General features: G+C 39.8%; 1 protein-coding gene across 1 annotated transcript in view; it reads right to left on the reverse strand.

Annotated features, from left to right (window-relative positions):
* Positions 1 to 1,791: 1,791 nt before the first annotated feature.
* The window catches only part of LOC110454778 (monocarboxylate transporter 2-like), a 51,732-nt gene continuing 39,126 nt past the window's right edge, over positions 1,792 to 14,397 (reverse strand). The window contains exons 3-5 of the mRNA XM_021504474.1: positions 8,716 to 8,989; positions 7,482 to 7,860; positions 1,792 to 4,816 (exon numbers count right to left, since the gene is read on the reverse strand). Of these exons, the coding sequence (XP_021360149.1) occupies positions 4,071 to 4,816; positions 7,482 to 7,860; positions 8,716 to 8,989 (1,399 nt within the window). The 3' untranslated portion in view covers positions 1,792 to 4,070. The remainder of the gene's footprint in view (positions 4,817 to 7,481; positions 7,861 to 8,715; positions 8,990 to 14,397) is intronic.

Consider the following 14,397-nt stretch of genomic DNA (forward strand, 5'->3'; position numbering starts at 1 on the left):
AATGTTTCTGTGTCCATCTGCCACCCATTTTTGATATCAAAGTGTTTGTGTTTTCAGCGCAAATATGATTCCTTGACTAGCCTTACGTCACTAAAATGTTTAATTCGAACGTTTTGCTAAAGTTAATCTAGGCGGGAGCATAAGTTCAAATGAATGAAATGCTTTCACAGCTTAATGAACGCAATTTCTTTAGTTGAAATGTTAAAGGGGCATCACGCTGAAGTAACTTTATTTTTTGTCTTTTTTTTTCAAATACTACATAAACATATCAAGTGAGACTCCTTATGGAAAATAACGATCGGATTTGGCTGAAATAGATTCATGAAAATGATTAAATCTAAGATAATCATCGGTATTTCTACCTGTCTGACCAACGTTTTGTTCAGGGATTTCCCTCTCCTAGCGCATGCGCATTGCACACCATTTCTTTGTAAACAAAATGACTGGCCGTGTGAAGTGAGCCAAAGAAAAGTGTTGTACCGTGTCAGCTACGAAGCGAAAAGTTGCCAAATGGTCAAAAGATAGTGCAAGGAGTACGTTACGGAATCATTGTTATAGGTTGGAAGTATTCAAAGGAGAAAATAACTGCCGTAGCAGTTAGTACGGTGCATGTATTCCTCCAGATAGCCGGTTAAGCTGAAATGGAATCGACAGAAATGCTAGCGCTGTTTATGTTATGAATAAATATCTAAAACTATTAACCTCGCTAGTATCTTTGTCTGAGTTTGAACACAGATGAACTTAGTTTAATGTGTCAATAGGCATGGAGAGACGTGCGCTTTTAGATTTACATAATTTATAATATTACCGGGTTCAGTAAAATGGTATGATTTAATTGTATTGCTGAATTAAACGATTTTTTGTTTGTTTTTACATACAAGATTTAAATTAGTACTAATATGAATACCCGGCTTCCTCTGGCACAACGACGCAATATATAAAAAAAATCTCTCGTCGTCAGAAACCTACATTACTAAGTGTTAGCGTATGGAGACAGTGAAAGTGGGAAAGAAAGTATACATATTTTTTTATGCATGATGTAGAAACAAAATTGGCCAAAGATATTGAATTGTACAATGTGATAAAAAAAATCACAAACGTTTCTCTTTTTCATACGCGTGTAGTTTGTCATTGCATATATGCACTTTTTACAGAAAGGTTTGTCCCATGGTTGAAGAAAGGTGTTTAGCCCCGTACAGATGTCACAATCCGGTACTAAATTCAATATATATTTATATATATATATACTTTATGTTCATGCCTATTAATATTGTTGACATTTAATTGTAAATGTATGATGGGAGAAGGCTGTGATAAATTGTAAAAACGTTTGCCCCATCCCTTGTTCAATTTTATTCGAAACAAATAAAATAAAAGTGTGCAATTAACTTCTGATGATGAATAACTACTGTTCAATAAGTTTTAATACGGACTTAGAAATCATATTACTTGGTTTCATAGTGCGGTAAGAAGTTGCAGTTGCCTGACGCCCCTCTCTGGGGGCCCCTTTGGAAACCGTTTCATCTCGCCCAGACCGCTCGTGTTTACTGCATGCCTAGTCAGGTGACGTTATCGGCGCTATTTTTAGCAGGGCTTTCCCGAACAATTCAAGTGGTCAAACTGGACATTTGGAACGGACTGTGAATATTGGGATAGCGAGGTAACATAAGGGGAGGTGCATACAATACATACATTCATTAAAAAAAATATGTCTCTTCACGGGATGTCCCTTTAATAGAAAAACTTGCTCCAAATGACTTCAAATGTCATTGGGCCGTATAACAATACAAATAAGAAACATAACAAAACAGTTTGTTGTTTTTGTATATTTTATGTCACAGAAGCACTCAAAATTGCGACATGAATCGTCCAAGTTATGGACCAACAAATGTTCAATATGCTAACCTTCATAAGCTGCTGAAATCACACAACTGCTAAACATAAGACATGCCAGGATTGTAGTACATATGGGACAGTGGAATGCCGTCAGTCCGGACACTTTTGTTAATAATATTTTCCCAAGCGAAACTGGATTACGTCATAATCTCCTTTGAACCAATATCCAGGCCTAGTCGTGATCTTATTAAGCTGACTATGTACCCTACGTCACGTGGAAAAGACCAATCCGCTGCCTTTTGTCAATAATATTATAATAATCATGCATATATATTTTTTATTGTTTCAAATTGCACTAAACTAGTCAGTTTGACATCCAATATAATTCTCATCTTTGTTATCGCAAAGATGGTGTATTTGTTACATTGCACTTCGATATTGATATCTGTAAGCTTTCAGGAACGTTTTTAATTAATGCCCAAATCATTACGTTGTAAGTAAGCGCTTTTATGAAAACAACCGCTGGTATACGACATGTGGACTTAGCTGTGGCACTTAAGATATGTACTTGAATTGTAGTTGAATTCATTTTAAACATCTGTATTTCCGCTTAACGTCACAAACCATCTCCTATGCTATATTCAGCATTTATTGATCCACGAACTTGTAATATATTTCACAAATCATCTGTCACACACACAGACATACATATTGGGGCTAATTCTCCAAGCCTAACTCATGGCTTATTTCTGTTACAATTTTCAGCGATCGCTTTTTTTAAATGTCTACTTCCCTCCCTTTTTCGCTCTCCCTATTTCTCTCACATTCTCTCCCTTTCCTCTCTATGTTTGGGTACATATATCGTTATAAGGAAAAGAAATGGTATTTGTTATTTCATAGGCTGCTAGCGTTGGAGAACTAGCCCGGTTTGTGTTTGTTTCACTTATTTACAATTATATAATTTGTACATTTACATAATTCCAAGCACGACTTCCCATGAGCAAATGACAAGAATAAAATGACAGACAATTATATAATTATAATACTTATTCAGCGCCATCTTAACGGTTATCAGTTGCCTTTAATTATAGGATGAGTCCATACATAATTTCAAAATTCGAAACACGCATGGTGGTTTTTTTTGTATTTTGTTTGAGAAGTGGTTGGTATCACTTACAAACAATTCGATTTCAATGGGAATGATACACAGGAATGGGTTTTTTCAAAAACATTACTAATCCGTCAAATATGTCTAAAAGTCATGTACACGTTAAAAACAGGGTTTTTTTCATAGAGACACATCCTATAATCAAAGACTGGAATAGTGAAGATAGACACGAACAAATTAATACACACATATATTGTATATATATCTATATATAAACTGTATATATGTCCAGGCGTACGCCGGTTATAGAGGCAGCCATCCGGGTCATCACCGACCCTACCGGAAATTATAATACTCCAAAGCCCACCCACATCGACCCACTACATTCATATCCAAGAAAACAAACGTTTTGAACATGCTGATAGTCAAGAAAGGGTCAAGGCTTTCCAAAGCTAAAAATCAGTTTATTACACAAATCCATAGGTAGACCCCAACAATGGAAATCGTGTTCCTTTCGCCTAGTCGAATTTCTACTTCTGGCGTTTTAAAACAATTCATCAAGTATTGAATTTACTCACGTATTCTAACCGGTACAGATAAATATACGTCAACATACTTCGCTTTATTTCGCCCAGTATTACATTCACCTTCAAGTTCGAACCGGTGAAAATTTCACCCCTTTACTGAACTGTCCTTCCAGTATATAACTCTAACCACAGTCCTCCCTTTATCAACCCTCCCCAGCCTTTAACAGACTTCCAAATATTCTCCATATCCGATATCATGACCAGTCCAGCCAACAACACAAAAGCGAGTATTATTCTATGAAGGATCCGGCCCGAATACCAGTCTAACCACTATACTAACCCAAAAACTCCCTCTTTACGGAGCGCTAATCAAGAAACATGAACCATGACCAGCCACAGGACATGGGCGCAAGTCCAGGAAAGAGTATCACATTGCTGCCTTCGTGTGTATCCCTCCTTGACCTGAGCAGCGAAGGAAACACCAACTTTGTATATTAAAACTTATCATGAAAGCTGGTTTATCATAACAATATAATAATATAAGTCATATAACTGAAAATAGTATTATACATATAGTATAAACATAAATCGAGTATACATTAGACTTGGGCCTCGCATAAGTTTATATACAGATCACTGTCGTACGATACAGTGGCTGTCGACTCCTTCTCCTGGCTCGGAGGATCAAACAACTCTATCCGGACGTTGTCCATGCTCTTTTTGAACTTCCTGTGTTCGCTGCGGTGCTCGCCACGGTGTTCACCCGAGCGAGATGAAGTGCTCTCAGACTGGGCGGACTTGCCCGTGTGATTTGAATGTGTACTGTCGCTTGGGTACTCAGACGTGTGCGCACAGCTGTGGGAGAGCTCAGACCGCTCAAACCTGTCCCGTCTGTGGGAGTGGGACGATGAACTGTCCGTTGCTTTGGAGGACAGCGAGGCGTGTGACACTTCGTTGAAGTCGAGACGTAGACCTTCCTTCTCCTCTGTGATCTTAGATAACAGAATCTGTCTGGGCCTCTCCTTCTCCTTGTGATGAATGAAACACTGCATCTGAATGCGCCCTGTGTCCTTGCCGTTCTGTTTAAGACGAGAAGGTGACACAATGAATTGCACGTTATTAAGAGGCTTTGTAATCATAGCTTCAGTGAGGTCAAGGTCGAGCAGAGCCGCCGCCTCGGCACTGTTCTTACTACAGGTGTTTTTCGCAATTTGGATAATTTCCTGGTTTGATTTATGTTTTTCAAACATTGGCATGAGAAAGAAGAGCAGTCCACCCAGCAGCATTGACACGCCGGAGAAAATGTAGCCAGCCTTTGGTGTGTCGTATGTTCTATTGAGGTATACTGAAACAGGTAAAGTCAGAAACAGCCTCTTAAATGGCCACTTTAAGCAATGGTGGTTTTAACCTATGAGTACAAATATTCATTAAGATATATGTTGATACTGTGTAATGGTTTTGTTTGGATCGTCGCGTTTTCTATCAATTGGTAGTACCTATGGACTCATCAAGATAATCTCAGTACAACAATTTCTGCCAGCGTTCTTTAAGTTACACCGGAAACGGAAGTCAGTATTAATTTTTATTGCGACAAGATGGCGGCGCTATAAAAGGAAAGTTACGCTGATGTCATATAACATCCGAGAAAGACCTCTGGGGGAATCACAACACACAAAAAAGCTATACTGAATTCAAGGTATTTAATCAGTTATCAACATGTAAATCATTTTCTATTAACGAAGACAGAAAATGTATATGGAACAGAAACATTATATTTCTTTATCCGTAAATGAAAGGAAATGTTAAACTGTGTTAACCACTTAATTTTAGAATTTTGCACACCACACCACATCACGTTGAAATTACATCAGAAACATACAGCGAATGTACATATGACTGTATACACCTTGTTTAAAACAAATCCTATCTTATAAGTTTATAGAATTCCACCATTTTCGCTAAATTTTGATGAAATCAACACAATGATATGATAATAATAATGTTAGTATTTGAAAATGATTACGTTACATTTCTATCACGTAATGTTATCATAATCTCGTAAAAGCTGGATATAAGTATGGAAAGTCGTGAGGAACCCTGGGAGATATTGTCAGTCCATGCGTGTTTTTGTTTTCTTCATTTAGTATTATAATACACCGACTACTATCAGACGTATACCTACATGAGACGTTTACCTATGTTTACAGCGACCTTCACCCCATACTTACACGTGACTTTTACCTATGTGTACAGCGACCTTCACCCCATACTTACACGAGACGTTTAAGCTTCATCCCATTATTATCTTTACCCCATACTTACACGAGCTGATTACCTGTACCCCATACTTACACGAGATTGACGACCTGTAAACCATACTTTCACGAGATTGACGACCTCTACCTCATACTTACACGAGATTGATTACCTCTACCCCATACTTACACGATATTTACGACCTGTACACTATACCTACACGAGATTGACGACCTCTACCTCATACTTACAAGAGATTGATTACCTCTTCCCCATACTTACACGATATTGACGACCTGAACACTATACCTACACGAGATTGACGACCGTTACCTCGTACTTACATGATATTGACGACCTCTATCTCAGACTTAAGAGATATTGATTACCTCTACCCCATACTTACACGATATTTACGACCTGTACACTAAACCTACACGAGAGTGACGACCTCTACCCCATACTGACACGAGATTGATTACCTCTACCCCATACTTACACGAGATTGACGACCTCTACACTAAACCTACACGAGAGTGACGACCTCTACCCCATACTTACAATAGATTGACGACCTCTACCCCATACTTACATGAGATTGACGACCTGTACACTATACCTACACGAGATTGATTACCCCAACCCCATACTTACACGAGATTGACGATCTGTACCCTATACCTACACGAGATTGATTACCATAACCCCAAACTTACACGAGATTGATTACCTAAACCCCATACTTACATGAGATTGATTACCTCAACCCAATACTTACACGAGATTGACGATCTGTACACTATACCTACACGAGATTGATTACCTCAACCCCATACTTACACGAGATTGACGACCTCTACCCCATACTTACAATAGATTGACGACCTCTACCCCATACTTACACGATATTGACGACCTCTACCCCATACCTACACGAGAGTGACGACCTCTTCCCCATACTTACAATAGATTGACGACCTCTACCCCATACTTATAATAGATTGACGACCTCTACCCCATACTTACATGAGATTGACGACCTGTACACTATACCTACACGAGATTGATTACCTCAACCCCATACTTACACGAGATTGACGATCTGTACACTATACTTACACGAGATTGATTACCTCAACCCCATACTTACACGAGATTGATAACTTTTACCCATACTTACACGGGATTGATAACTTTTACCCATACTTACACGAGATTGATAACTTTTATCCATACTTACACGAGATAGATAACTTTTACCCATACTTACACGAGATTGATAACTTTTACCCATACTTACACGAGATTGATAACTTTTACCCATACTTACACGAGATTGATAACTTGTATCCATACTTACACGAGATTGATAACTTTTACCCATACTTACCCGAGATTGATAACTTTTACCCATACATACACGAGATTGGCGATCTGTACACCATACCTACACGAGATTGATTACTTTTACCCATACTTAAACGAGATTGATAACTTTTACCCGTACATACACGAGATTGGCGATCTGGACACCATACTTACACGAGATTGATTACTTTTACCCATACTTACACGAGATTGATAACTTTTACCCATACTTACACGAGATTGATGACCTTTACCCCATACTTACACGAGATTGATAACTTTTACCCCATACTTACACCAGATTGATGACCTTTACCCATACTTACACGAGATTGATAACTTTCACCCATACTTACACGAGATTGATGACCTTTACCCATACTTACACGAGATTGGCGATCCTATCAACACCGGGATGCACTGTCCTACAGCAACAAAGCCCCACGCCCTCTCCATGATTTTGAGCTTGACCAGTTCGTACGTGTACATTTTGAGGGTATAGTGGTAGCCTCCACAGAAGATGCCAAACGCCCATGCGTACAATGCGAACGCGTTAAAGTCTTTGGCCATGATGAGGAGGAGAGTGAGCAACCCACACGCTATACACGAGGACTGGCACAGATGGTGGGTGGAAATAACGCACTCTTTACTCTCGCGGATGACGATGTATCCGTGAATAAGACAGCCGAGTAGGAATCCCAGACCCAGGTAGACATTATACAGCAGTAACATATCCTTGTCGTAATGCTCTGACCCCGTCTTTATCTGAAAGGTCAAAAGAATATATTTATGAATTGTCCTGTCATCAGATCACACATCAAGCCTCAGTTTAGTGCCTTTTAGATTGTTTCATTAGCCGGTGCGCTTAGCGCTAACGTTTTGATAGGTTTTCAATTTCCACTGATAATTTCTTAATAAATTTTCTTAAATAGAATGGCAAACCCAAATATGTGACTGACAAAATTGCGATGTCATTACATTTGCTTTACCTATTAAATCAGAAACGAGAGGCAAAAACGGGCTGTATCTCGCACTTACTGTTCAACCATGTTGACAATTACATCTTATATATATATGTGACCTTCAAAATGGGTCAAGGTCATTTTTTAAAATTCGAACTTAAAATAATCACTCTACAACTTATGGATATAGTTGGAAGATTTTAACATGTTTTGTTTCCATGTGACCTTCCGAATTGGTCAACGTCATTTATATGAACCATATTCATACTCCATCACATTAGGAAGCTTAAGACCAGAAATCCTTCTATAATACCTCCTGGATCTATTTTTACACATTCGACCCCTGTGACATTGAAAGGGAGACAATGTCGTTTAGTTAAACACAAATTTAATAGCATTATAATTTAACAAGCTATAGTTATAAATACTGTTACGCAATGCCCTACTGATCTATGGACAACGTCGGTATAAGGTTTTAACATAATCTATAACGCATTGAAATTCTTGATTCCGGTAACCTTGAAAGTGCATCAAGGTCATTCAATTTAACAAACATAATAACCAATCATTTGATAGTTCATATCATTTCAACGATAAAAACAGCATCATAATAGTATGTCATTAGAAATAAGATTGTATATTTTGGAAAGCTTATTACCATGACGACGAAAGGAACGTAAATTCCCAAGCCTACAATTCCAGTGATACACATTAGGGCCTGGAGGGAACGCATTCTAAGTGCAGAAAAGTCAAAGTAGGCCACGGTGTTGTCGTCCTCCTGATCCCTACGACCCTTTTTCTGTGACTTAATGTGCACAATAACCTTCCGCCGGGGATGATACATGGACGCGGAGCGATACAGGGATCCTGCGAAGATCGTCAGCACAAGGATACCAGCTAGGCACTGAAGGGCTACCCGCCATTCTAATTTTCTGGAAAAAATGTCATGGAACTTATATTTACATAAACCATTTTTAACATCTTTACATCGAATTTAATGAGATGAAGCTATTAGAAGTTTATCAGTATGTTTCTAATTCCTATCAGACTTATTTTTGTTCCATATAATCAATTACACAGTATTAAAACTAAGATGGCTACGGAGAGAAATATGAGACAAGAGATAGAAGGTCGAAGATTACGGAATTATTTTACGTATGATTTTACATGACGTTTATTTCAATAAAGCCAGATACATCTAAAAGAATGTGTGTTTTCTGATGCCCTGATGTCGTTAAGGGAGTTTTGTAGTGTTTAACTGACTACCGAGGATCACTATCAACCTAGCCTACCGGTTATCTGCTATACCGTGTATAACGACTACTCCAATTGAATTACAAAAAAATAAAATAGGACCCTTATGTCTCCAACACACTGGGAGGATAGTGGCACAACTGGAAAAAGACCCTTATGTCTCCAACACACTGAGAGGATAGTGGCACAACTGGAATAGGACCCTTATGTCTCCAACACACTGAGAGGATAGTGGCACAACTGGAAAGGACCCTTATGTCTCTAACACACTGAGAGGATAGTGGCACAACTGGAATAGGACCCTTATGTCTCCAACACACTGAGAGGATAGTGGCACAATTGGAATACTGGTGACTGGATTGGTCACGTTGTGTATGTATTATATACGTATGTATGATATACGTGTGCATAACAACACAGCCTTTAGCCATACAAACACATAGGGCAGATTTTTAGTCACTATATTCTTACATCGAACAAAGTATTATTTAAATTATTTCCCGCAAAATATTGATCATGGCATGTCTGATCACACTGATACCATGGTATCAGCGCTTATATAACCCTCCAATATGCAGGTCATTGTTGGCATGGCTGCTCATCACAGATTACTGTTTCTTTATAGGATAACGAATTATATTTCTTTTTGTGTGTAGCTACTTATACGTATTACATTGTTTCTGTAAATCCAGGGACTTTGTTTTGTTTTGTTCAGCATTTGTTTTTGTTTTGTTCTCTTTTTTTATATGAACAAAACAAACCTCGGATCGATAGCTGGAGTTCAACAGGCATGTATTTACTAAAAATAGATTCGTGCTTCTATTTTATCGCGATGCTTGAACTCTGTGACGTCGGTATGTCGTTTGAAGTCGGTGTCGAATGGATGTCTCCACACCGCAGATGAGAAGTGTGCACCACTGATCATAGCTGTTACCACGTGAACAGTATGTAGGGTGAATATTGGCCGGGAATGTTAGATAACCGTGTGGACGATATGATTTGTAGGTCACCGTGGGTCAACATTGGACGGTACAGTTATGCTAACTGTGTGGACGGTATGAGTTGTAGGTCGCTGTGGGTCAACGTTATGCTAACTGTGTGGACGGAATGAGTTGTAGGACGCTGTGGGTCAACATTGGACGGTACAGTTATTATAACTGTGTGGACGGTATGAGTTGTAGGTCGCTGTGGGGCAACATTGGACAGTAAAGTTATGCTTACTGTGTGGACGGTATGGGTTGTAGGTCGCTGTGGGTCAACATTGCACGGTACAGTTATGCTAACTGTGTGGCCGGTATGAGTTGTAGGTCGCTGTGGGTCAACATTTGACGGTACAGTTATGATAACTGTGTGGACGTTATGAGTTGTAGGTCGCTGTTGGTCAACCTTGGACGGTACAGTTATGATAATTGTGTGTGAATTGTAGGTCGCTGTGGGTCACCATTGGACGGTACAGTTATGCTTACTGTGTGGACGGTATGAGTTGTAGGTCGCTGGGGGTCACCCTTGGACTGTACAGTTATGCTTACTGTGTGGACGGTATGAGTCGTAGGTCGCTGTGGGTCAACATTGGACGGTAAAGTTATGCTAACTGTGTGGACGGTATGAGTTGTAGGTAGCTGTGGGTCAACATTGGACGGTACAGTTATGATAATTGTGTGTGAATTGTAGGTCGCTGTGGGTCACCATTGGACTGTAAAGTTATGCTTACTGTGTGGACGGGATGAGTTGTAGGTCGCTGTGGGTCAACATTGGGCGGTACAGTTATGCTTACTGTGTGGACGTTATGAGTTGTAGGTCGCTGTTGGTCAACATTGGACGGTACAGTTATGCCAACTGTGTGGACGGTATGAGTTGTAGGTAGCTGTGGGTCAACATTGGACGGTACAGTTATGCCAACTGTGTGGACGGTATGAGTTGTAGGTCGCTGTGGGTCAACATTGGACGGTAAAGTTATGCTTACTGTGTGGACGGGATGAGTTGTAGGTCGCTGTGGGTCAACATTGGGCGGTACAGTTATGCTTACTGTGTGGACGTTATGAGTTGTAGGTCGCTGTTGGTCAACATTGGACGGTACAGTTATGCCAACTGTGTGGACGGTATGAGTTGTAGGTCGCTGTGGGTCAACATTGGACAGTAAAGTTATGCTTACTGTGTGGACGGTATGAGTTGTAGGTCGCTGTGGGTCAACATTTGACGGTACAGTTATGCTAACTGTGTGGACGGTATGAGGTGTAGGTCGCTGTGGGTCACCATTGGACGGTACAGTTATGCTAACTGTGTGGACGGGATGAGTTGTAGGTAGCTGTGGGTCAACATTGGACGGTACAGTTATGCCAACTGTGTGGACGGTATGAGTTGTAGGTCGCTGTGGGTCAACATTGGACGGTACAGTTATGATAACTGTGTGGACGGTATGAGTTGTAGGTCGCTGTGGGTCACCATTGGACGGTACAGTTATGATAACTGTGTGGACGTTATGAGTTATAGGTCGCTGTTGGTCAACATTGGACGGTACAGTTATGCTAACTGTGTGGACGGTATGAGTTGTAGGTCGCTGTGGGTCAACATTGGACGGTACAGTTATTATAACCGTTTGGACGGTATGAGCTGTAGGTAGTTGTACGGGTCAACATTAGACGGTACAGTTATGATAACTTTGTGGACGGTATGAGTTGTAGGTGGTTGTAGGGCCAACATTGAACGATAGATGTGGACGATATGAGTTGTAGGTAGTTGTAGGGCCAACATTGAACGGTAGAGTTATTACAACTGTGTGGACGATATGAGTTGTAGGTAGTTGTAGGGTCAACATTGAACGGTAGAGTTATTATAACTGTGAGCACGATATGAGTTGTAGGTAGTTGTAGGGCCAACATTGAACGGTAGAGTTATTATAACTGTGTGGACGATATGAGTTGTAGGTAGTTGTAGGGTCAACATTGAACGGTAGAGTTATGATAACTGTTTTGATGGCATGAGTTGTAGGTAGTTGTAGGGTCAATATTGGACAGGAGTGTTAAGTTAACTGTTCTGACGGTGTATATATATGAGTGGAAGGTTGTTGTAGGGTCAATATTGACGGGAGTGTTAAGATAACTTTTTGGACGTAATGAATTGTAGGTAGTTGTAGAGTCAATATTGACGGGAGAATTAGGTAATTGTGTGGACAGTATGAGTTTTAGGCAGTTGCAGAATTACTTCAATTACTACCTTGAAAGTAGGTTGAGGTCGTTTTCATTCTCAAACTTTATCATGCTCTTTCCAAGCAAGCCACCAGCCAAAATATGAATAGTCTATACCCTCAGTTCTTCAGAAGAAGTCGTTAAAAGTGTTTGACATATTTGACCGCTGTCACCTTGAAAGTTGGTCAAGGTCATTTTCATTCTCAAACTTTGTCGGGCTCCATCCCAGGAATCCACCAGCCAAATATAAAGATTCTTTACCTTTCAGTTCTTCAGAAGAAGTCATTTGAAGAGTATGACACATTTGACCCCTATGACCTTGAAATTAGTTCGACGTCGTTTTAATTCTCAAACTTTGTCTGGCTCTATCCCAGGAATCCACCAGCCAAATATGAAAATTCAGGAGAATTCGTTTGAAGACTTTCACACATTTGACCGCTGTGACCTTGAAACTAGGTCAAAGTCATTATCGTTCTCAAGATTTGTCGGGCTCTATCCCAGGAAACGACCAGCTAAATATGAAGATTCTATACCTTTCAGTTCTTCAGAAGAAGTCGTTTGAAGAGTTTCAGATATTTGACCACTGTGACCTTGACATTAGACCAAGGTCATTTTCATTCTCAAACATTATGTGGAATTATCCAAGGAATTCACCAGCCAAACATGAAGATTTTATACCATTCAGTTCTTCAGAAGAAGTCGTTTGAAGAGTTTGACACATTTGACCACTGTGACCTTGACATTAGACCAAGGTCATTTTCATTCTCAAACTTTATCTGGCATTATCCAAGGAATTCACCAGCCAAACATGAAGATTCTATACCTTTCAGTTTTTCAGGAGGAGTCGTTTGATGTGTTTGACATATTCTACCTTGTGACCTTGAAAGTAGGTCAAGGTCATTTTCATTTTCAAACTTCGTCTGGCTCAATCTCAGGAAGCCCCCAGTCAAATATGAAGATTAAATACCTTTTAGTTTTTCAGAAGAAGTCGTTTGAAGAGTTTGACACATTTGACTCCTGTGACCTTGAAAGTAGGTCAAGGTCATTTTCATTTATAAACTTTGTCGGGCTTCTACCAATGAAGCTTTCAGCCAAATATTATGACTTTAGGCCTGCCCGTTCTTCAGAAAAAAAATGTTTAAAGGAAACGATGACGGACGACGACGACGGACGGTCGACGGAAGCTGCACCATGAAATACGCTCACTTGCCTTTCGGGCAGGTGAGCTCATAAATATATATGGCCTTGACTTTTGGCCAACTTCTATGAAAAATATAATGGTTTTGTAGAGCTAATGTCCTATAAAACAGTTAGTCATTTGACTAACGGAGGGAAAAGCAAAATTGAAGTATGCGTTTAGGTCCAGTAGCATAATCAGCGGAGGTGCCAAAGCGTCGTATCATTTGAACTTGATTTTGGGTTGATTTAATGGGGAAAAATTCAGCTGACAATACACTGGCAACCATTGACAGTTTATCAATGTAACAAACATCTAGATAGGGCAGTAATTAGCGACTATCTGGTGCATCACTGTGACAAACATCGAACCGAGACAATACTAAGCGACTATCTGGTGCATCACTGTGACAAACATCAAACGGAGATAATAATAAGCGACTATCTGTTTCATCACTGTGACAAACATCCAGATAGGGCAGTAATAAGCGACTAGATGGTTCATCACTGTGAAAAACATCTAGATAGGGCAGTAATAAGCGACTAGATGGTTCATCACTGTGACAAACATCTATATAGGGCAGTAATAAGCGACTAGATGGTTCATCACTGTGACAAACATCAAACGGAGATAATAATAAGCGACAAGATGGTGCATCACTGTGACAAACATCTATATAGGGCAGTAATAAGCGACTAGATGGTTCATCACTGTGACAAACATC

Source organism: Mizuhopecten yessoensis, unplaced genomic scaffold (assembly GCF_002113885.1).
Source record: "Mizuhopecten yessoensis strain PY_sf001 unplaced genomic scaffold, ASM211388v2 scaffold8057, whole genome shotgun sequence".
Lineage (NCBI taxonomy): Eukaryota > Metazoa > Mollusca > Bivalvia > Pectinida > Pectinidae > Mizuhopecten > Mizuhopecten yessoensis.